General features: G+C 33.5%; 1 protein-coding gene across 3 annotated transcripts in view; it reads left to right on the top strand.

Annotated features, from left to right (window-relative positions):
- Positions 1–24,467, top strand: part of CNTLN (centlein) — a 330,490-nt gene that overhangs the window by 185,207 nt on the left and 120,816 nt on the right. For all 3 annotated transcript variants that reach the window (XM_079927964.1, XM_079927963.1, XM_079927962.1), the window contains exons 11-13: positions 4,222–4,343; positions 5,714–5,833; positions 19,593–19,693. In XM_079927964.1, the coding sequence (XP_079784090.1) occupies positions 4,222–4,343; positions 5,714–5,833; positions 19,593–19,693 (343 nt within the window). The remainder of the gene's footprint in view (positions 1–4,221; positions 4,344–5,713; positions 5,834–19,592; positions 19,694–24,467) is intronic.

Here is a 24,467-nt window from a genome sequence, read left to right as displayed (position 1 = left end):
AGAGAGAGAGAGAGATTGATTGATTGATTTACTCTAAGGAGAATTGGCTTATATGATCACATGATTATGGAGTCTGAGATGTCCAAGATCTGTAGTTGTCAAATTGGAGATCCAGGAGAGCTAATGGTATAGTTCCAACCTGAGTCCAAAGGCCTGAGAACCAGGAGAGCTAATGATGTAAGTTCCAGTCCCAGTCTGAGTCTGAAAGCAGGAGACAAGTGTCCCAGCTCAAAGACAGTCAGGCAGAAAGAATTCTTCCTTACTCAGCCTTTTATTCTGTTCAGGCCTTCAGTGGATTGGATGAAGCCCATCAGATTGGGGAGGGCAATCTGCTTTATTTAGTGTATTGATTCAAATGTTAATTTCATACAGAAACACCCTCACAGATACACCCAGGAACAGCCATTAACCAAATACCTGGGCAGTCAAATTAACATAAAAAATTAACCATCACATATCCCATTCAGTAGTAGAGCAACTCCACTCATTTGCCCCCAAAAGTCTGTGAGTCTTTTTTAGTTCCTTGTTTTTGGCAGGAAGGAGTAGAGCAATTCAGACATTTTTAGATCTATTCTCTTCCACTTCTTAAATTTCTTGTTTCAGAGAGTCTCAGAAACATTATACTAATTTATTTCCTCATTCCTTTTTTCTAATAACTGCTCTCTTGGATGAGGCCTCAAGTTTATTTTTAGAGTAAAATTATTTTTCACACAATTTCTTTTTCATTTATATTTTTTCTGTTTTCTTTCAAGTTAATTGATGATAATTGTGAATTTCAAATGATTGTTTTCTTTCACAGATTTGCAAGATAAGGGAAAAATGGGAGCAAATTTTTTTCTTTGCATTTTATCATTTGGTAGGAAAGGATTTCTTATTTTAAAGGAGCAAAATAGCTGAATGAAAAAGGCACTATAATCAGTAGCATTTAACAAAAGGAATGGGTAAACAAAACATGTATATTAAAGCAACTCCAAGGAGAGTAGTTGGGCCCAGGGCATTTTTAAATTTACAACCTGACTTTAGTAAATGTAACTCATATATAGTGAAGACAGAAGACCTGTTTCTATCTTCTTGATTATTAGGCTATAGTATTAATGCTATTGCTATTACTCAAGCACATGTGAGTATAAGGTAAGATAGGAATTAGTGGTGTGTTTGTGTTAGTTTCCTAGGGCTGCTGTGACAAACTACCATAAACTGACTAGCTTTAAAAGAACAGAAATGTATTGTCTCAAAGTTCTGGATGCTAGAAAAGTCCAAAATCAAGGTGTCAACAGGGTTAGTTCCTTCTGAAGTCTGTGTGGGAAAATCTGTTCCATTCATCTCTCCTAGCTACTGGTAGTCTCAGGTGTTCCCTGGCTTATAGATGGCCTTCTCCTTGTGTCTTCACATCACCTTCCCTCTATTCAAGCCTCTCTCTGTGTCTAAATTTCTCCTTTTTATGAAGACCAAACATATTGGATTAGGACCCACCCTATCTCATTTTAACTTGTTTATCTCTATAAAGATCCTGTCTCCAAACAAAGTCACATTCTGAGATAATGGGGTTAGCACTCCAACATATCTTTTAGGGAGAGATTCATTTCAACACATAACAGTGTCTTATGGTTTTTAAAATACATCGGGATCATGGAGCTCCTTTTGAAGACCATTCCCCCCTAATACACGTTGAATTTTTGTCATGGTCTTTCCCATGTTGGTATTCTTTTGAATACTGCTCTTCAAGAACCTAATGGGAACATGGCAGACAAAATGTTCCTTGCTTAAATATGTGAGCAATGGATTAACGTTTTTCTATTTTTGTGATCCTTTAACATACCAATGTGCATTGTGAATCTATAGGAAGGTAGAGATACATTATTTATCAGATTTACTTGATTATACCTATTAAGATTTCCCAAAAGACTGTTGCTCCATGGAAGATACTGTTGGAAACACTAAACTAAAGACAAAAGGCATGATCATGGCATGGTAGGTAGCTTTAGGGTCCCAAGTTGATCACCAAGGTGGATTGAAGGGAGGGAGGGAGGAACAAAGAAATTTCAGGAGCCTATGGTACATATGTACATAAATTTTGATACATTGACATGCTCTTCATGCATATTATTCTAATACTATATATTATAATAAAATATAATTGTATAAACATTAACATATTGTCTTACTAAGCTCTCTTCTGTGGCTAGTTGTACCTGTTTTCAAGATGGGCAACCAATGTTGTAGAGTCAATAGTAATAGAAGAGATGAAAGTTCTTATTATAAAAATCTCACCCAATTCCAAATCCTGAATTCATGGGTGTAGTGAATTATAAAATTTAATTTGGAAACAGTGCATCAGAGCTTTATGAAATTCTTACTATCCTTGCGATTACTAGTGCCATGAATTTCTGCTTTACTGACTTTCAATTGACTTTTCAACTGACTTTTTAATTCATGAAGTTTATACATTCTGCTGAAATTAGACATCCATGGAATCCTTGGTATTCTATAAATGTTTTTTTCTTAACTTAAGAAACCTTGCTATCATACGCTGAAGATTGAGCCACTGTTTTATTAATAGTGTACATGTTCTTAGTTTGCTTTATGACTGTCAAGAAACCTTTGAGCAAACGATGATTTGATCAAGAATCATTTCTGTTCTTATCAACTCAGAAGTAGAATTACAAACATCATTGAGAAAAGTCAGTTGATGCAACTTTACTATTTTCTAATATTTTAGTCATTGAGACTTGTTTGTACGCAGAAGTTAGAGCCTCTAGTTTAGCTAGTTTAATTACAAAATACATAGAAGTTACTCTGTAAATATTTTATTGAATGATCTAATAAATCGACCTAGTTCCGTGACTGTCCATGGGATATTTTTGGCTTGCTGACTTTAGAATGCAGGCTTAGTAGTTGTGGCGCATGGGCTTAGTTGCTCCGCAGCATGTGGGATCTTCCCGGACCAGGGGTCGAACCCATGTCTCCTGCATTGGCAGGCAGATTCGTAACCACTGTGCCACCAGGAAAGTCCATAAATAGCTTCATTTTGAAGATGGAGAAATTGAGACACGTTGAATTTAAGCAGCTATGTCAAGGTAAAATTTAGTAAGTTTGAGCAGCAGGAGTTGAACTTTTATCAGCACTTAACACCCTGCATATAATAGGTTATTAATATATGGTTCTCCAATTGAAACAAACAAAATTGAATTCTGTATCCTGAATTTTTAACCATAGTATTAAACCATGCTACTTTTTATCAAGTAATTATGCAGTGGCTGTGATTTATATCTTCTAAAACTCTTTAGAATAACATTTATTCTAGTTTCCCCGTCAGTGATGCCGTTTTCATGCTTTTTCATCAAGCACTTCCATTTCCATAGGGCATACATACCACTCGGTACACACAGGGCTCAAATACGTCCTAATAACTACTTAAGAGAATTATTGAAGTTTTCCTACTAGATATATATTCAAAGTATAATGGCAACATATAAATACTGTTGAGACAGGTAAAATTGCAGTAAAATAATGCAGACTCTATAAGGTATTAACTCACTGTTGGGATGAGAGACAGATAGTCAATGAAACAGTACATTTGCCTTCTAAATGATAAGGGCATCACTGTTAATACTTGGGAAGAGGACAGAGTAAAAAGCTCACTTTTGCTTTGAGCCTCTATTGGGCAAGCACAGTGCCAGGGGCTTTACCTATATGTTAGTTTATTTAGTTTAATTGTCATAATATAGATTTCTGTGTTCTTTTCCATATTCTATAGTAAAAGAAATTGAATTAATTTAAATAGTGTTCTTAAGATTATGGTCTTACTATGATTAGTGTCCTTACACTAATTATATGTGCACTTATAACTAACAAAATAGTGATGCATTATGTGTGGACAAATCCTGGAAAACAAAATTTAATATGTAAGATTGGTTCATAAATACATGTATATATACTAATTATCAAAAGGGAAAGGAATGAAACGAATTTGATGCCAAAATTTTGAGATTACTTAAGTGATTTTTTAAAATGCCATGAGTGCCTCAAATTTATCAAGCAAACCTGTTCTGTGACTTTAGGAATTCTTCTTTTTCTTCTGCTTAAGTAAGTATTACAAATTAATTCATATTTACATACTATTTTCTTTCAAATTTCATACTTAGATTGGTAGCCTTTTATTTGTAACATTATACTAATACTTTGTTCAGACTTGTATACTTGCTTTTTTGTGTTTTACAGAGCCAAGAAAATGATGAGCTAAGAGATGCCCATGAAAAACACAAGGAAAGGCTACAGATGTTACAGACCAACTACAGAGCAGTAAAAGAGCAATTAAAACAGTGGGAAGAAGGCAGTGGCATGTGAGTTACATAGCTCATAAAGCCATTTCCCTAAATATTAAATGGAACTGAGTAGCATCATATAGGTGATTTAATGGCTTTTGTTTGATTTTAAAGAAATTATTTGGTAGTCAGATCTTTATTGAGGATTTTAAAATAGAGAATATAATAAGTGAAAATAGAAATATCTTAGCAATAACTATAGATTTTCCTATCATTTGCAGAAATAATTAGCATAGGTGATTATGAATGATTGTATATATTTTTAATATATAGAGAGTAACTTAAAAGTATATAACAAAACAAAAATAGTTCAAATCCATATGATTGAAAAACTACTTTAAATAAATAAATAAAATACTGGTGTTACAATATATATAACTCAAAAAATATTTAAGTTTTATTTGAAAGACATGAGAAATAGGAAATTCACATATATAGTTAACTATCTTAAAACTACTTCAACCTGATATGCAATTTGAAAATCTTTTCTATCCATCAGTTTGTTCTGCAGCTTATCTGAATGAACTGGCAGTCTCAGTTCAATTGCTCTGAACAGGTGTTCAGATCTTGGTTAGCCGTAAATGGCTCCCCTGTTAACAGTATCAACAGAGGGCAAAGGACTGAATGAGTACAGAAAATCTACTACCCTCTTATCTTTTGAGATGGATCCTTTAGGGCAATGTTGATGATACACATTGGTCTGTTCTACAGAGAAATAGTTTCTAAATTAGCCAGTACTGCACTTTTACAAAAGAAAAATGAACAGTTTGTTTTAGGTACAGAAAATGAAAACGTAAAGGGCATTTGGCATGTTTTATAGGTAATTGTCACATCTGATTTTTCCTTTGAAGAACAGAAAGTGTTTCATATTGCTTTTCAGTAAAGCAATGATAAATCTATTTGTTCTGAATTTAGCCTCTGCTTACCTCACTTTTTAGTAGTCACTGGAAGTTTGAAGACTACTTGCTAATTATCTGCTATTCTGATATTCACTGATAACTGCTTGTTTTAAGGTAGAGCACATAAACCACATTCAGATTGGTTGACAGCAAATTCTAGATGTGTTGATTGCTTATAGTCCTTTTTTGAAACTGTGACATTTCTGCAATGTATGTTTTATTACTAGTAGAATGAATGAGAGAAATAGACCTGAGAATATCATGTGTTTGCTTAAAAGTTTGCTTTCCATAGCAGCAGTTTAGCTTTTTAGGAAATCATGATCTAGGATTTTAATTTCTACATACTTAGGTTTTAGGAAATTCATTGCATAGTGAACTTGATTTAGAAATTTGGTCAATAGATATTTTTAAATTTTATGGAATGTATAAATGAATTTTTATTACACTTTGAACATGTTAAGTAAGAAAGCAATTTCATTTTAAAAATAGGATGGAAATCAGGAAAATAAAGAGAGCAGATCCCCAAAAACTTCGACAAGAAGATTCTGATGCTGTATGGAATGAACTGGCCTATTTCAAAAGGGAGAACCAGGAGCTAATGATTCAAAAGTGAGTTTCTTTTTGTAACAATGTCTACTTAGATAAACATTTGAGAGAAATTCTTTGTGTCTGAAAGGCCATGAGAGAAATTCCTTATAAAACTTGGCAAATGAAATAATCTGGTTTGCCTGTAAAAGTGAGAAAAAAAGATTAGCTTTTAAAATATATATATGTATAATGCAATAACAAGTTGCACATTTGCTAGCTGTAGCTGAAACTGTATAATATGATCTAGGGATTGTGTTAATTAATGTGGCTCTCATCTGTTGGAGGTGTCGCTCTTCATTAGCCTGTATTTTAGACACTGCCGTGCTTCATTTTTGGAATGAGGTGGAGAGGGGATAACCTAGCCAGGCATCCTTGTTTGATCTCCTAGATACATACGCAATGCAGAATGCCTGAGCTCTCTTGGTTCCCTGCCCTGTCCTGCTAATCCCAGCTGAGCTCATTATGGTGTAGCCTTGCTGCTACTCTTGGAGCTAGAGCTGTCCAAGCTAATTACTGGTAGCAGCAGAACTGCCTGTTAAAGGTCTGGTATGGATCTGCTAACATGGTCCTTGGCGGTGACCTGCAAAAGACACGAGGGAATTGCTTTCTTTATTGCTGTGCACTGCCTGTCCTTTGGGCTTAATGCTGATCCCTCCACATAGGTCTTTTAGCTGCCCTAAGTATAAAACTTGATGAAGGATACTCATATTTTAGAAAACATACAGCTTGCTTCCTTGATCTTATAATTCACAAGGTATTATATTCAGCTTGGCAAAGAAAGGACACTTTTTTTTTTTTAAACAGAAAGGAGTTAGACCAGCACAATTAGCCTCTTGCTACTTAACTATTTCTTCATTTAGAGTTAAATTTTTTACACTCAGACCATGGAATTTTTTTGAAGGCTGGATATCTTTTAGATTACTAGAATTTAGTATCATGTGGCATAATGTGATTAAATATTATTGAATTTTCATAGCTGTAAATTAGAATCTTATTTTGCATACTATATAATAACACATGTAGCTTTAGATTACCACCTTTTCCATGCAATGCTAAACTTTTGAAGAAATGATCATATCAGTATACATTTAAATGTATACTTCCAATTACCTCAAAGTATACTACGTTCTATTAGTATTAAATGTTTGATGCTGATAATAAAGTTTCTTATCTTGAAAATTTTTGTAGATTTTATAGATTTGTCCCAAATATATTCCCTGATAATTTTTGATAACTTTGTTGAGATATAATTCACAAGCCATGTAATTCACCATATAAAGTGAACAAGTCAGTGGTTTTTAGAATATTCGAAGAGTTGTGCACCCATCATCACAATAAATTTTAGAACAATTTCATTACCTACTCCCCCAAAAAAGCCCCACACAGTTTACCTGTTACCTCCATTAATTCTTCCACTGCTCTCCACCCCTTAGCTAACCACTAATCTGCTTTCTGTGGGTATAGATTTACCTATTCTGGACATTTCATATAAATGGAGTCATATAATATGTGGTTCTTTGTGACTAGCTTCTTTCACTTAACATAATATTTTCATAGGGTTTATCTGTGGTGTAGCATGTATTTGTACTTTCTCTGATAATCTTTAGTGATCTTTTTGTCTCCAAATACAAAAGTTAATTTTGGACAAAATAGGTGCGAAACCTAATTAACTAGTTGCAAGATCTAATCTATTCAAAAAAAATTCAAGCAGAGGTTAGTTGTAAGTGGTGTTTATTTGAGGTTTATTTTGCTCATTAATGAAATAGAACTAAAGAAAAAATAATAAAGCCTTTTTAAGGAAGTTCGGGAACGGTTAGAACCCTGGTCTGTTCACCCAGCAGTATGCGTATGTTACAAGTAGCTCTGTAAATTAGATGCTAAGAGTCATTAAAAGTGTGGATTTTTTTCCCCCTGAAATTCATTTAAATTTATTAATGTGATAGCCATTTGAAAAATATTTATTTTTCATATCAGTTTTAATTTATTAAATAATAGTGAAGTTTGAGGTGATAACCTTGAAGAGTGCTAAATAATTGATATAAACTTTAAGTCATATAATAATGTTTTGGGGGGTGGATTATTTTGTGAAACCTTTATTCAGTTAAGAAATGTGTTTGAGTTACTGCTGTGTGACAGGCATTCTGCTAGGTGAATGAAATGAGAACATCAGACAAACTTCCTACTCTCAGGGAGTTTTCTTGGGAACGTTCTAATGAAATGTAATGTTAAAAATTAAACTAGAAATATCATGATGAAACAATAAGAAAGGAAACATGTCTTTTTATTCATTGAAGTTTGTTTACTGATGACAGAATTTTTTTTTATTTATATATAGTACATTTTAGCATACAGTTTTTTGAGTTGTAGCACGTATAGTGTTATAGATATATTACATATATCTATAACATGCACAATAGATTCAAGTAACTATTACCACAATCAGGATACAAACTAGTTCCATCATCTCAAAAAATGTCCTTGTCCTACCCACTTGTAGTCACATCCTCCCACCATCCCTAGAACCTGGCAACCACTGATTTGTTCTTCCTCCCTATAGCTTTGCCTTTTTTCAGAATGTTATATGCATGGAATCATATAAGCTGTAACTTTTTGAGACTGGCTTCTTTCACTTGGCATAATGCCTTCGAGATTCATTCATGTCGGTTTGTCCAGTTCGTTCCTTTTTCTGTTAGATGGTATTCCATTGTATAGATGTACCACAGTTTGTCTGTCTGTCTCCTGAAGAATTTTTGGGTCTTTTCTAGTTTTTCGCAACTATGTATAGTTTTTTGGTATACATAGTTTTTTTTTTTTTTTTTCCCTGCGCCACGTGTCCCAGGAGATCCTAGTTCCCCGACCAGGGATTGAACCCACGGCCCCTGTGTTGGAAGTAGGGAGTCTTAACCACTGGACTGCCAGGGAAGTCCTATACATAGATTTTTGTGTGAACATAACTTTTTAATTCTTTAAGGTAGATACCCAGGAGTAGAACTGCTGTGTGTATGGTCAACGTATGTATAACTCTGTAAGAAACTGTCAAACTGTTTTCCAGAGTGGCTATACCATTCTTATTCCTACCAGGAATTCATATGAGCCAGTTGCTCCACATTCTTGTCAACACTTGGTGTTGCCATTTTTTTTAAGACCATTCCCGTAAGTGTGTATTGGTATTCTATTGTAATATTAATTTGCATTTCCCTAATGGCTCATGGTAATGATCTTTTCATGTGCTTATTTGCTGTCTTTATATCTTCTTTTACGAGTGTCTCTTCAACTCTTTAGCTCATTTTTAAAAGATTGATTGGTTATTAAACTAATTAAACAATACTTGTCCTTTATATATTCTGTATGCAAGAACTTAATCAAATATATGATTTGAAAATATTTACTCCCAGTCTGTAGATTGCCTTTTCATTCCCTGAACAATGTCTTTTGCATGACAAAATTTTAATTTTGATAAAGTCCAACTTACCAATTTTTTTCTTTTATGGATTATGGCTTTGATGTCATACCTAATAACTATTTTTCTGACCTGACGTCACAAGTATTTAGCCTATGTTTTCTTCTAAAGAGTTTTATATTTAGCTCTATGATCCATTTTTTAGCTAATTTTTGTATAAGGTGTGGGTTATAGGTTAAAGTTCATTTTTTACAAAGATATATGCCCAATTGTATCAACATCAGTTTTGAGAAGACTATTCCTTCTCCAATAAATTGCCTTTGTAACTGCCAAATATCAGCTGACTATATTTCTGCCGGTCTATTTCAAGACTTTTTATTTTATTCCATTAATATGAATTCCTAAACTTTTGTGAACCCCATACTGTCTTGATTTCTGTAGCTCTCTAATAAGTCTTGAACTCAGTGTGAGTCAAATAGCTTTATTGTTTTTCAAATTGTTTTAGCTTTTCTCATCGCTTTGCTTTTCCATAAAAGTTTTACCTATAAAAATAGGTTTAAAAATAGCAATAACTACCAAAATCTTGTGGGAATTTTGACTGGAATTGTGCTAAATCTATAGATTAATTTGGCGAGAATTGACATATTAACCATGTTGAGTCCTCTATTCTATGAATACTTAATTTGTTGAGATTTTCTTTTATCAGTGTTTTGTAGTTTTAGCATGCAGATTCTGTATGTCTAATACTGTTGTTAGATTTGTACAAAAGTATTTAATTTTTGGAGCTATTACAAATGATATTATAAACTTTAGTTTTAGTTTCTACTTGTACATTGCTAGTGTATAGAAATAATTTACATTTTTACATGCTGACATACCTTGCATTATTGATATGTTACAGCTAAGTCTACTATGTTATTATTTATATTTTCTGTTTGTTTCCTCTGTTTCTCTTGTCCTCCCTTCCTATGTGTTACTTGAACTTTTTTTAGAATTGGTTTTTATTTATCTATAAGGTTTTGGATTATATCTCTTTGAATAAGTTTTTGTTTTTTGGGTTTTTTTTAGTGTTTGCTCTCAGTATTTTACACACATAACTTATTATACTTTATTGGTGTCAACATTTTACCACTTCAGGAATGTAGCAATCTTACTTCTATCTGTGTGCTTTTACCTTCCTCCCTTTATAATATGTTGTCTTAACTTTTGTCTCTAAATACATAGAGAAACCTATTAGTTGATGTTACAATTTTTGCTTCAGCTGTCAAATATTATTTTAAAACTTCAAAGGAAGGGTAGCCTATTATATATTTTTCTTTTCCCAAGTTTTCTTCTTTTATCATTTTCTTTCTGTTTGAAGAGCTTCTCTTTAGACCTTCTTTTAAGGTAGGCAACAAATTCTCTAACTTTTCCTTTATCTAAAATGTTTTCACTTCACCTTCATTCATAAAGGATATTTTCACTGGATAGAGAATTTTAGGTTGGCAGTTTTTTTCTTTGGCACTTGAAGGATGTACCACTTCTTTCTGGCCTCCGTGGTTTCTGATGACAAATACACTGTTATTTGAATCATTGCTCCCTTAAAAGTAATACATCATTCTCTCTAACTGCTTTCAAGAATTTTTCCTGTGTCTTTACTTTTTAAAAGTTTCATTTTGACACGTCTTGGCATGAATTTCTTTGGGTTTACTCTTCTGTGAATTCTCTAAGTTCCTTGAATCTCTAGGTATGTGCCTTTTGTCAAATTTGGGAAATTTTGGTCATTAGTTTTTCAACTACTTTTTTCAGCCCCACATTCTATTTCTTCTACTCTGGGACTCAATTGACATAAATGTTAGATCTTTTAGTATTGTCCTACAGGTCCCTGCGGCTTTGTTCATTTTATTTTTCAGACTATTTTATCTCTGTTGTTCAAATTGGGTAATTTTTATTATTCTATCTTCAAGTTCACTGATTCTTTGCTCTTTTGTCTATCACCTCTGCTATTTAGCCCATGAAATGAAGTTATTTTGTTTTGTTTTGTTTTGTTTTTTGGTTATTGTGATTCTTAATTCTAAAATTCCCACTTGATTCTTCTTTATTTCTCTTATTTATTTGCTGAGACTTTCTGTTTTTTTCAAGATCATTCATAACTGTTCATTGGAGCATTTTAATCATGGCTACTCTAAAATCCTTATCAAGTAATTCTGACTTGTGTGTTATCTTGGTGGTATCATTTCTTAGTTATGGTTTCTCAATCAAGTTGAGATTTTCTTTGTTCTTGGTATGATAAGTGATTTTCAGTAGTCTCTTGGACATTGGAGTATTATGCTTTGAGACTCTGGATCTTATTTAAATCTTTTACTTAGCAGATCTCTGATGACATCATGCCTGAGGGAGAGGGTCACGTTATTGCTGCCTGGAAGAGGTGGGAGTCTTAGCTCCTAACTTGACCTCTGCTGACATTACATTGAAGCGGGTGTGAAGGAGTGTCTCATTACCACTTGATGGGCATGGGAGTCCAGGCTTCTCACTTGGCCTTCATTGTTAGAGAGAGCAAGGCTGTTTTTTTTTTTTTTTCGGTACGCGGGCCTCTCACTGTTGTGGCCTCTCCCATTGTGGAGCACAGGCTCCGGACACACAGGCCCAGCCGCCATGGCTCACGGGCCCAGCCGCTCCACGGCATGCGGGATCCTCCTGGACAGGGGCACAAACCCGTGTCCCCTGCATCGGCAGGCGGACTCTCAACCACTGCGCCACCAGGGAAGCCCAAGGCTGTTTTTTTGTTTTTCTTCCTCTAGTGGTATATGGCTAGAGTAGGGGTGGTTATTGTCAATAAAATTTCTGTCCTGTTAGTCTGTCCCTTTCCTGGTTCTTTGGCTTGAGAGAGCAGACTTTCCCTGAGACATTTTGTTTGTGTCTGTTGGCGTTTCTGGGTCATGAGTTTCTCCAGTACTTAGTTTCAGATATTTATGAGCAAAGAAGAAAGCCAGGGAACTTATCACTGTGAGTTGTTTTTCTTGTGCTGTTCCTCTACTCCTAAGGTCCCTATCCTATTCTTCATCTTTTCTTTGCCTTTCAGAGTCTTCTTGCATTTGTTTTATGTACAGATCTTCCTCAGCTATTGCTGATGTTCTGTCCCAATAAACCCATAATAAGTTTAAAATATCATAAGTTAAAAATACATTTAATATACCTAACCTACCTGACATCATATCTTAGCCTAGCTTACCTTGAATGTGTCAGAACACTTACATCTGCCTACAGTTGAGCAAAATCATCTCACACAGAGCCTATTTTATAATAAAGGGTTAAATATCTCATATAATTTACTGACTAGTGTACTGCAAGTGGAAAACAAAATGGTTGTATGGGTGCAGAATGGTTGTAAGTTGTAAATGGCTGTTTACTTTCATGATTTCGTGGCTAGCTGGGAGCTGCGGCTCTCTGCAGGTGCTGAGCATCATGCAGGAGTATTGCACAGCATATCACTAACCCAGGAAAAGATCAAAATTCTAAGTACAGTTTTTACTGAATGCATATTGTTTTTGCACCATTGTGAAGTTGAAAAGTCATTGTCAAACCATTGTAAGTCAGGGACCTCCTGTATTGTGTTCAGGGTTTTTATATTTAATTAATGGGAAGAATAGGGATAAATACGTCTACCCCCTGTCAGCAACAAGAAGTTTCAGCTGTTTTTTCTATAGACCAGGCACTCTTATTTTTGTGGCATACAGCAGGATCTAGTTTAATAATACTCAGTCCTGATGTTTAAGGAGTAAGATTTATCCCTATTTATACAGTAATAGCTATCTTTAAAATATAAGGCTAGAAAACATTAAAAGAAGATGTCTACTAAAACTACTTTTAAGACAAATTTGGATAGTACTTCTAAGACCAATCTTAAAAATTGAGTTAATTTTTCAAGACCCTGATAAAAAATTCTGTGGCAACTGTAAATCCAATCCATTCGTAAAAGTTGAGTTAACTTTTCAAAATCCTAATAAAAAAAATTGTGTGGCAACTCCAAATCAGGTTTTAAAATATAATTTAAAATGACACTACCACTGACCTATATTACAGGTGTTTTTACCACTGAGTATGGTCAGAGTTATTTGTTGGGGCTGTAGTTTGGAAATCTGAGGGCTTGAGAAATTTGCATGGAATATAGTTCCTATAATAATTCATTTAGATTTATAAAATACATCTACTTATTATATCATAATGATATCTTAAAAGACTAAGAACTTATTAACGTATGAACTAATAAATTGGCTGGTTCCTTTGATATTTATCTAACAAATACTCATATCTTCATTTATTTATGCATTCAATATTTAAACAATATAATTTAGAACTAGGCACTAAGCTAGGAACTGAATACGCAATGTTGTACTGAAAAGTACTAATTTCAAACTCTAACGAGGTTTATTCTAGGGGCAGCTGCCGTGTGCTGATGAGGTGAAACCACTCTTTGGTATGCTAGATAGAAAGAGGCAAGGAAAGCTTTCAGAAATGCCGGTAGGCTCATAGCTTTTTCACTTAGTTGAGGATGTTGCCTTACTGACACCAAGTTAGATTTATTAACCAACAAAGTCATATTAACATGCTGCTAAATAAAAACATTAGTATATAAGTATTTGTGTACATTATTTCTGAGTAGTGATATAAAACTATAAAAGGGGCTCAGGTGCCACAGGGTATTAAGCTTTTATTATACAGCAAATCCAGCTTGTCTATGATAGGAACCCTAGAAGTCAAGGGAAGGTGTGCAGACATTCACTGTATGTTTTCTGTATCCTTGGCTAAATAAATCAGGAGCTTGCTGTAGGTGGGGTAGTTTTGGTCTTTTAATACTAATCTGTAGTCTGTATAAAATGCTGCAGCTAGGCACTCTGCTAGACACCGGTACACAAAGAGAAATAATATGCCACCCTTTTTGTCAGGATCTCACAGCTTAGCAGGGAAAACAAGCAAATTATGATAAGAACTTTTAATAAGGGAATAGTATTGGCATAAAACAGGGAAAATGGCATTATGATTTGTCCATTTGCTCAAACCAGAAACCTAGGGGATTATAATTGATTTACTCTTCTATCTGACCTCCTTATAACAGTCCATACCAAATCTTAATGATTCCACATCACAAATATTTCTAACTTCTGTATGGAAATGCAAAATATTTGCAAAGAATTACTGATATTTTTCCTAGTTGATGCTGAGTAGTGAACTTGTCGATGAAGGTAGTTAGAGTTGGGGGTCAATTATAAAGGAGTTTAGAATTTGTGATTAAAAACTTGTTTTATAGATATAGGGAATTTTACCCTCTAAATAATAACTAAAGTCTTTATTTCAGTGATCTTTTGATCATTGTTTTTAATGATGAAAACTAAACAAGCTGTAGATCAATGGCATAACGCAGGATGGAGTACTTTTGTCTCTCTTAGGTTTAATATTAAATATATGTAGGTTGTAATTTCACAGAATATTTTATAAAATTCAATAATAATTTCTTGAGGAGTTAAAATCAAAGTATCATGGTAGGAAATTGTGGCTATTTTTTTCTTTTGCAAAGCAACTCCCTGTCTTCCTAAGCAAGAATATTTTTTTTTCTGTATGTAGAAATGAAGATTTTAGGAACTGCATTTCTCTAACATGATTTGGAAATAAAATTCCTAGCCAAAGAATGTCTGCTAATCATAACATATTTTGAAAACAAATGTATTTTTGGATAACCATTAACAATGTACAAATTACATATTAGTTTTATTTTAAAGCATACAATTCAGTGGCATTTATTAGTACATTTAACATGCTGTACAGTGGGTTCTTTCCATTTTTTCCTCTTCTTTCTCTTTCCTTCCCTTCCATCTGGCTAAAATATAGAAATGGTTTGTACTTTTGTTTTCTGTATAATCAACCTAAATCATGGAAGATATAATATATTTTTATTGCAGTAAAATATACAAAACGTAAAATTTACCATTGTAACCATTTTTAGGTATAAAGTTCAGTGCCATTAAATACACTCACATTGTTGTACTGCCATCACTGCCATCCATCTTCAGAACTTTTTTTATCTTCTCAAATTGTAACTCTGTACCAATTAAATAATAACTCCCCATTCCCCCTTCCCTCAGCACCTCTTTCTTTTTTCTGTCTCTATGAATTTGCCTATTCTAAGTATCTCAGATTAGTGGAGTCATTTTTCTTTTTGTGTCTGGTTTATTTCATTTGTGATAATATCTTTAAGGTTTTCCATGTTGTAGCTTGTGTCAGAATTTCTTTTCTTTTTAAGGCTGAGTAATATTACTCTGTATGTATATACCATGTTTTGTTTATCGATTCATCTGTTGATAGATATTTGGGTTGTTTCTACCTTTTGGTAGACTATAGTAATATTTTTGTTGTATTTTCATTGTATTTTGCTGAACAGTTAACAAGATTGTTAGTTAAGAAAAAATATCATTTTGTATTTATTGATAGACATTTCACTGAAGTAAATGGCAAGTATATTTTTGAGTTTTATTTTCTAACTCCAGAGATTAATTTTTGATGTTGATACCTTAAATGTTTTTCATACATATGAGATCATATACATATGGTATTTATTTTTTGAGGTCATATGTCTTAGTCCATTTGGTCTACTATAACAAAATAACACAGACTGAGTAGCTTATAAACAACAGAAATTAATTTCTCACAGTTCTGGAGGCTGGAAGTCTGAGACCAGGATGCCAGCATGGGCTGGTGAGGGTCTTCCTCCAGGTTGCAGACTTCTTGTCTTATCCTCACACTATAGAGGGGTGAGGGAACTCTCTGGGCTTTCAGTACTAATCCCATTCATGAGGGCCCCACTCTCATGACCTAAGCACCTCCCCAAAGCCCCACATCCTAGTACCATCATCTTTGGCATATCCTTTACCAGAGCCTTTTTTATCCCTATTCATTAGAATGATCCTTTTGGGTTCTTTGTTGAGTAGCCCTGGTGGTCAACAAGATTCTTCTTTCTAGTTGATGAGAGTTCAAATGTCTCCCAGTCCATAAGAGCTCTGGGAATAGTTCTGTTTATAGCTCTGGTTGTTCTCTGCTTGCCTTAGTGAGTTTCAACAAAATATTCAGCCACAGACTCAAATGAGTTCTTATGCAGATTTCTGCAGTTCCTTCTTTTTGTAGCTTCCTTCTCTCTGAGTACGGTGCTTTACAAATTCCAAACATTTCAGCTTTCCCAAACTCCAGTCTCTTTTTCTTCAACTCAGTGAAGACTCTCTCTCCCTACATCATGATCTGGCAAGTGCCTCCTGGCCAAAATCTGAACTATCCTTAGGGCTCTTTGTTGGTTTCCTTTCTCTCAGGGATCACGGCTCTTTGTAGCCTATTGACCAGCTTCTGAATACAGTCATCTCATATAATTTGTCCAGTAAGAAGTAGATTTTGAATTGTGGTTCCCATACCAAACAGAGTATCAGAAACGCCATAATAAATGGGTAATGAATGAGAGTCAGTAAGCAGCCAGTGTCCACCCTGTATGGGGGTGCTTGAGCACTGACTCTGGAAGTCAGCCACTTTACCAACACCCATTAAGATGTGGTTTGTTGGTGCCTGGGTTGACTCAAGAACAAGGTGGTCCCTAATGTTTACAAATGCATCATAGTAAATGTAGGGACTGTGTGAATTCTTCCTAAAAAAAGCCAAACTGTAAGCATGGAATACCTCTAAAGAAGCATGAAGTAACGTTTCTAACAACTGTAGCCCTGTGTTCCACTGGATTAGTGATCTGAGAGCCAAGGAAAACTAAGTTGAGATGAGCTACATCTGCTTTTTCTTCGTGGGGCCATCTTGCTACATTATGTTCTATGTTCTTAGCAAAACAAAGCAAAACCCTAATTTAGACTTAATCACTTTGTAGATGGGTATGTATGTGTGCATGTATGTGTACCCTTCCCATCAATCTGTAACCTAAGTTGCAAATGTATAAGATCCCAATTTATAAACTCTTTATATGTGTGTATTTATGTTTATTTGAACAAGAATATAACTATATGTATCAAACTGTAAACATCAATTTTTTCAAGAAGTAAACTACTTGTTTTGTTTTTTTACTTTATGTACCTTTTTATTTGAATTATTATAAGAATTGTATTTATTATTTTGTTGAGTACATAAAAGTTTAGAACTGTTATATCTTCCTGGTAAATCATTTGTTTGACTATTATGTAATGACCATATTTATCCTTAATATTTTTTTTTCTTAGTGTATATTTTATTTTTCATTGTGATTACATTTTTAATTTCTTTTTTTGTCCTCTTCTGGTTTGTAAATTTTTGATGTGTTTTCCATTCTTTAAATGTTTTTTCTTGAAATTTTAACATGGATCATTTATTGACCGTCTGAAGTTTGTCAGTCTACCTCTGTTCTCCTTTAACAATACAAAGATCTTAAAATGCTTTAACTCTGATCCTTTCCTTCACCTAACATCATTTTGTTGTTCAGAATTTTAGTTCTACCTTCACTTAGGTATTATGATTGCTTTGCTTAATAAATATTTGCTTACTTCCATGTACACATTTACACGTCTTTCATCATCATTCCCTATTTTGTTTCATACATTGCTTTTGAGTTTGTTTTCTTCCTAAAAATCTATTCTTTAATAGTTCTTTCATCTAGGATCTATGAATAGTAAACCATGGAATGTGTAAAACATTACTTATTTTCCATCTGACTTTTCTTGTGATATCAGAAGTCTACTACCATTCCTGAGTTCTTTGTTAGTTGATTTTTTTCTCAATCTTTTGATTTTAGAGTTGTCTCCTTTTCTTTGGTGTCCTTCAGTATGGTGTCCTTCAGAAGTTTCAGTATGTTTCTAGTGTGAATATAGTTTTATTAATTCTGTTTTCAATTTTTGATACTCTCTTAATCTGTTAATTAATCTTTTTCATCGGTTCTCAACTTTCAGTCATTGTATGTTTTCTCCCCATTTTCTTAATTCTCCCCATTTTCTTAATATTGTTTTCTCCCCATTTTCTTAATATTGTTTTCTCCCCATTTTCTTAATTCTCTCTTTGAATTATTTCTACTAGATGCTTTCTGGCCTTCTCATTCCAACACACTTTATATATAGTTACTATTTCTTTCTGTTTGTTTCCTTGTGTTGTCTTTAATTTTACAAATTTTCATTAGCTTTGTCTGTGTGCTATTTAACCCATCCACTGAGTTTTAAATTTCAATTATTATGTTGCTATTACTACCTTTAGTTGTTTTATTTATTAGCATTTCTAGATATAGTATTTGGTTCTTTTTCTTATTTGTCTTCTCTTGTATCATAAACCCCTGTTCTTTTTAATATATGTTTATCACCTCTTTTTCCTTTTTATCACCATTTTAAAAACTCTAATTTTGTAAGAACTCATTTTGAATTATTCTATTATTTTTTTTCCTTGCTGTACATTCTCCCACTTTGAATGGGGTGATATTTAGACTGTCATTCATGGCTTTGAGCGTATTCATATTTATTCTTCTCTGCAAACCTGACTTCCTTGAGGATCATTTTCTGTGGTAGTTTTCCTCCTGTCCATTCTCTCAGTTGTAGACACCTCTCTTCAGTGGATGATTGTGTCTGCCTGAACTCTCCAGTGTACATGGGCATAAACCAGTTTTTACATTGCTGTCATTTCTTCAGTTCTCTGCAAATGTATAATGGCTCAATTTTGAAACCAGTAATATAGACTTAGGATCCTAATCTCACATGGTTGACTCTGTCTTGCTCTGACTAGGGCAAGAAGCCTCTTTTTAATGGAACTTCAACCAGATGAGCCCAGATATTCAGGTATTCATTCAGCAAAATTTTGTCTCCCAGCTTTCTGCAGTTAGTCCAGTTTTGTCTCTCAGCCCTGAAGGGCCTTGCATATAAACTTTCATCTCCACTCGGGTCTCAAGGTCTGAAGTCTCCATGGGCAGTATTTGATCCAGGTCTCTTGTCATGGTAGCTCAATTCCATTTTACTAGTAAGGGTTTTTTGTCTTTACTTGGCATCTAGAGATTTACTCTCTTGGCTTGCAGTGATATGTATTAACAATTTTATTATTTTACATAGCGTATCTGTTAGAAAATGATCTGGTAACTCGATAGATGATTTTTTTAATTATACAGTTTATGTTTTACCTATTTAGCATGTTTATTTAGACAAAGTTAAAAATTAGTCGAAACATTTTACCTTCTAGATGCTCATTAAAATTCAATTTTAATTGTTAGGATTTGTTAATATTAATATACTCTAGCTTTTATTTTACTGCTGTCTAATTCATGTATTTTTAAAATATTTTTGCCGCTTTTATATGTTTGCTGTATTATTCCTTAACTTACACAATTAAAATACTTGTTTATTGTGTTAATTTTCATAGGATGAATCTTCAAGAAGAATTGGATAAACTTAAGGTACATATGTCTGTTGATAAAGCAACAATACAAGAATTGAATACATTTATGGCAGAGAGAAGAGAAGGTAATTTTTTGTGAGGATAAATGTTTAATGTAAGCAGTTTAAAATTATCCAGTTCTTTATGTTTTACTTTCATTTTCTTCTAAGACTCCCACCCTGTTCCCCCTCTTTCCACTGCTTTACTCATTCATATCTCATTAACATTTTCACCTTTCATGAGAAAATCAAATAGAACACTTAAAAGTCAGCTTTATAATTTATTAAAAATTTTAAAGAAATATTTGATAAGGAGAAAATATTCATTTTTACTATTCATTGACAAAGTTTTACTAGGTGTGTTTGTCCAAAGTTTTATAGGTAATATAGAGTTATTGATAATATAGAGGTAGTTAACTATCAATAATTCATTTATATTTTTATATGACATTACACTTTTCTGGAAGTCATTTAGTTCTCACCTGGAATCACAATCTTAGAGGTAGAAGGAAACTTGGAGATCTGCAAATCTGAAACCTGCCTGACCCCTAGCCTGAGAGTGTTGAGTAAAAGGGGATGTATCTATTTCAATTACAAGATTATTCCTTTGTTAAAATCAGGATTACTATAGTTACAATATGACTTCAGTCCATCCTCAGATACCTCATTAAAAAAAGTAAATAAGGTTGATATGATAGAATTTCTTCTTATTTGACCTTGCTACAGCTTAATTGTTACCACTGTGCTTTTTAGGTGTTGACAATTTATACTTAATAATTCAATTAATAATTTATACTTAATAATTTGTATGTAATATTTAAATTTTTATATATCACTCATCTGGAAGTTGTCCCAATTACTTTGTTGTTCCCGTTGCTCTTATTTAGTTTACTAGTGAACTTGTCAAGGCCAGTATTTGAATCCTTCTATTTTACACCATTGATTTATATCATATTTTATGCTACTCCTTCATTGAGTTCTTTTTTTTTCCATAGATCAAGGCAATGATCATTAATGACTACTAAGACCATTGGGTGAAAAGCTGATGGGGCCTTTTTTTTTTTATTATTCTTTTTTCTTTTTACCTTTTGACTCCCTTCACCCATTTCTTTTATCACCTCTGGCCACTACCAATCTGTTCTCTGTGTTTCTGAGCTTTTTTCTTTGTTTCTTTGTTTGTTTAGATTCCACATATGAAAGGCATCATATGGTATTTGTTTTTCTCTCTCTGACTTATTTCATTTATCATAATGTCTGTGAGGCCCATCCATGTTGTCACAAATGGCAAGATGTCATTATTTTTTATGGCTGAATAATATCCATTGTGTATATGTATATATGTATCACAATTTCTTTATCCTATCATCCATCAATGGACACCTAGCTTATTTCCATATCTTGGCTACTGTAAATAATGCTGCAGTGAACATTGGGGTGCATATATCTTTTCACTTTAGTGTTTTCATTTTCTTTGGATAAATACCCAGAAATTGCTGGATCATATGGTAGTTCTATTTTTATCTTTTTGAGGAACCTCCATGTTGTTTTACAAAGTGGATGCACCCATTTACATTCCCACCGATAGTGCACAAGGGTTCTCTTTTCTCTGCATTCTCACCAAGATTTGTTACTTCTTGTCTTTTTGACAACAGCCATTCTAAAAGGTATGAGATGATATCTCAGTGTGGTTTTGATTTGTAGTTCCCTCATGATTAATGATGTTGAGCATCTTTTCACATATCTGTTAGCCATCTGTACAGGCATATCTAGGAGATTCTGTGGAGTTTTTTTCCAGACCACAACAATAAAGCGAATATTGCTATAAAGTGAGTCACGTGATTTTATTGGTTTCCCAGGGCACATAAAAATTATATTTACACTATATTGTAGTTTGTTAAGTGTGCAATAGCATTATGTCTAAAAAATGAATGTACCTACCTTAATTAAAAAATACTTCATTGCTAAAAAATGCTAGCCATCATCTGAGTTTTCAGTGGGTCATAGTCTTTTTTGCTGGAGGAGGGTTTGAAATATTAGGAGAATTACCAAAATGTGACACAGAGACACAAAATGACCAAATGCTGTTGGAAATGGCACCAATAGACTTGGTTGACACAAACATTCAATTAGTAGAAAAACACAATATCTGCAAAGAACAGTAAAGCAAAGCACAATAAAACAAGTTAGACCTGTATGTCTTCTTTGGAAAAATGTCCATTTAGATCTTCTGCCCACTTTTAAATTGAATTGTTTGTTTTTTTGTTATTGCATTATATGAGTTTTTAAAATACATTTGGATATTGGCCCATTTTCAGATATATGATTTGCAAATAGTTTCTCCCATTCAGTAGGTTGCTTTTTTATTTTGTTTATGGTCTCCTTTGCCGTGCAGAAGATGTTTAGTATGATGTAGTCCAACTTATTCATTTTTACTATTGTTGCTTTTGCTTTTGATGTCAGATTCAAAAAATCATCCCCAAGATCTAGGTCAAGGAGCTTACTGCCTGTTTTCTTCTGGGAATTTTAGGGTTTCAGATCTTATGTTCAAGCCTTTAATATATTTTGAGTGAATTTTTGTATATAGTATAAGATAGTGGTCCAGTTTCATTCTTTTGCTTGTGGCTGTCCAGTTTTCCCAACACCATTTAATGAAGAGACTGTCCTTTCCCTATTGTATATTCTTGCCTCCTTTGTTGTAAATTAATTGACCATATAAGCTTGTTTTTATATCTGGGCTCTATTCTGTTCCATTGATGTATGCGCCTATTTTATGCCAGTACCATACTGTTTTAAATATTAGCTTTGTAATATAGTTTGAAATCAGGGCGTACGTGATGCCTCCAACTTTTCTTCTTTCTCACATTGCTTTGACTATTTGGGGTACTTTGTGGTTCCATCAGATTTTAGGGTTATTTGAATTTGTTTTTTCTTTTGAAAAATGCCATTGGAATTTTAATAAGGATTGCATTGAATCTGTAGTTTGCTTTGGGTTGTATAGACATTTTAACAATATTGGTTCTTTCAATCAATGAGCATGAAATATCTTTCCATTTATTTTTGTCTTCTTCAGTTTCTTTCATTAATATCTTTTAGTTTTCAATACACAGGTCTTTCACCTCCTTGGTTAAATTTATTCCTAGGGATTGTTTTCTTAATTTTTCTTTGATAGTTCATTGTGAGTATAAAGAAATAGAACAGCTTTTTGTATATTGATTTTGTATCCTGCAAATTTACTGAATTTGTTAGTTCTTACAGTTATTAGCAGTTCTGACAGTTTTTGATGGAGTCATTAGGGTTTTCTATATCATGTCATCTGCAAATAGTGACAGTTTTAGTTCTTCCTTTCCAGTTGGATGCCTTTTATTTATTTTTCTTGCTTAAGTGGCTGGCTAGGACTTCCAATACTATGTTGAATAAAAGTGGTGAGAATGGGCATTTTATCTTGTTCCTGATCTTAGAGGAAAAGCTTCCAGCTTTTCACCATTGAGTATGATATTAGCTGTGGGCTTGTCATATATGGCCCTCATTATGTAGAGATAGGTTCCCTCTGTACCCAGTTTGTTGAGGGTTTTAACCATGAAAGGATGTTGAATATAGTCAAAAGATATTCCTACATCTGTTGAGATGATCATATGATTTTTATCCGTCTTTTTGTAATGTGGTGTATAACATTGACTGATTTACAGATGTTAACCCCATTCTTGCATCGCTGGAATAAATCCCACTTGATCTTAGTGTATGGTCCTTGTAGTGTATTGTTGAATTTTGTTTACTGATATTTTTTTGAGGACATTATATCTATATTCATCAGGGATATTGGCCTATAATTTTCTTTTCTTGTGGTGTACTTTTCTGGTGTTTGTATCAGGATAATACTGGCCTTGTGAATTGAGCTTGGAAAAGCTCCCTCCTCTTATATATTTTGGAAGAGTTTGAGAAGAATTGGTATTAATTCTTCTTTAAATATTTGGCAGAATTCATTAATGAAGCCGTCTGGATCTGATTTTTGTTTGCTGGGAGGTTTTTGATTACTGATTCAATCTCCTTATCAGTCATAAATCTATTCAGAGCTGGTTCTTCAAAAAGATAAATAATATTGACAAGCCTTTAGCTATACTTACCAAGAAAAAAGAGAGAGAACTCAAATAAAATTAAAAAAATGAAACAGGAGATGTTACACCTGATACCACAGAAATACAAAGAATCATAGGAAAATACTTTTAACAAATATATTCCAACAAATTCCACAACTTAGAAGAAATGGATAAATTCCTAGAAACATACCACCTACCAAGACTGAATCATGATGGAATAGAAAATCTGAACAGAACAATTACTGTATGTCTGTCTGTTTCTCCCATTAGGTCTCTTAATACTTGCTTTCTATATTTAGGTGCTCCTATGTTGGGTGTGTGAATATTTACAAATGTTACATCCTCTTGTTGGACTGACCTCTTCATCGTTATATAATACCCATCTTTGTCTCTTCTGACAGTCTTGTCTTAAAGCCTATTTTGCCTGATGTAAGTGTAGCTACTCCAGCTTTCTTCCGGTCCCCATTTGCATGGAATATCTTTTTCAATCCTTTTGTGTTCAGTCTGTGTGTGTCTTTAAATCTAAAGTGTGTCTTTTGTAGGCAGTATATAGATGGGTCTTGGTTTTTTATTCATCCAGCTACTCTGTGTCTTTTGTTTGGAGAATTTAGTGCATTTACAGGTAAAATAATTGTTGACAGATATATACATATTGCTTTTTTGTTCATTGTTTACTGGCTGTTTTTGTAGTTCCACCCGCTTCCTTTATTCTTCTCCTACTCTCTTCCTTTTTGTTTTGATGACATTCTTTAGTGGTTTAAATATAC

Source organism: Stenella coeruleoalba, assembly GCF_951394435.1.
Source record: "Stenella coeruleoalba genome assembly, chromosome: 7".
Classification (NCBI taxonomy): domain Eukaryota; kingdom Metazoa; phylum Chordata; class Mammalia; order Artiodactyla; family Delphinidae; genus Stenella; species Stenella coeruleoalba.
Note: the sequence above shows the minus strand (reverse complement) of the source record. Positions and strands in the feature narration are given on the sequence as shown.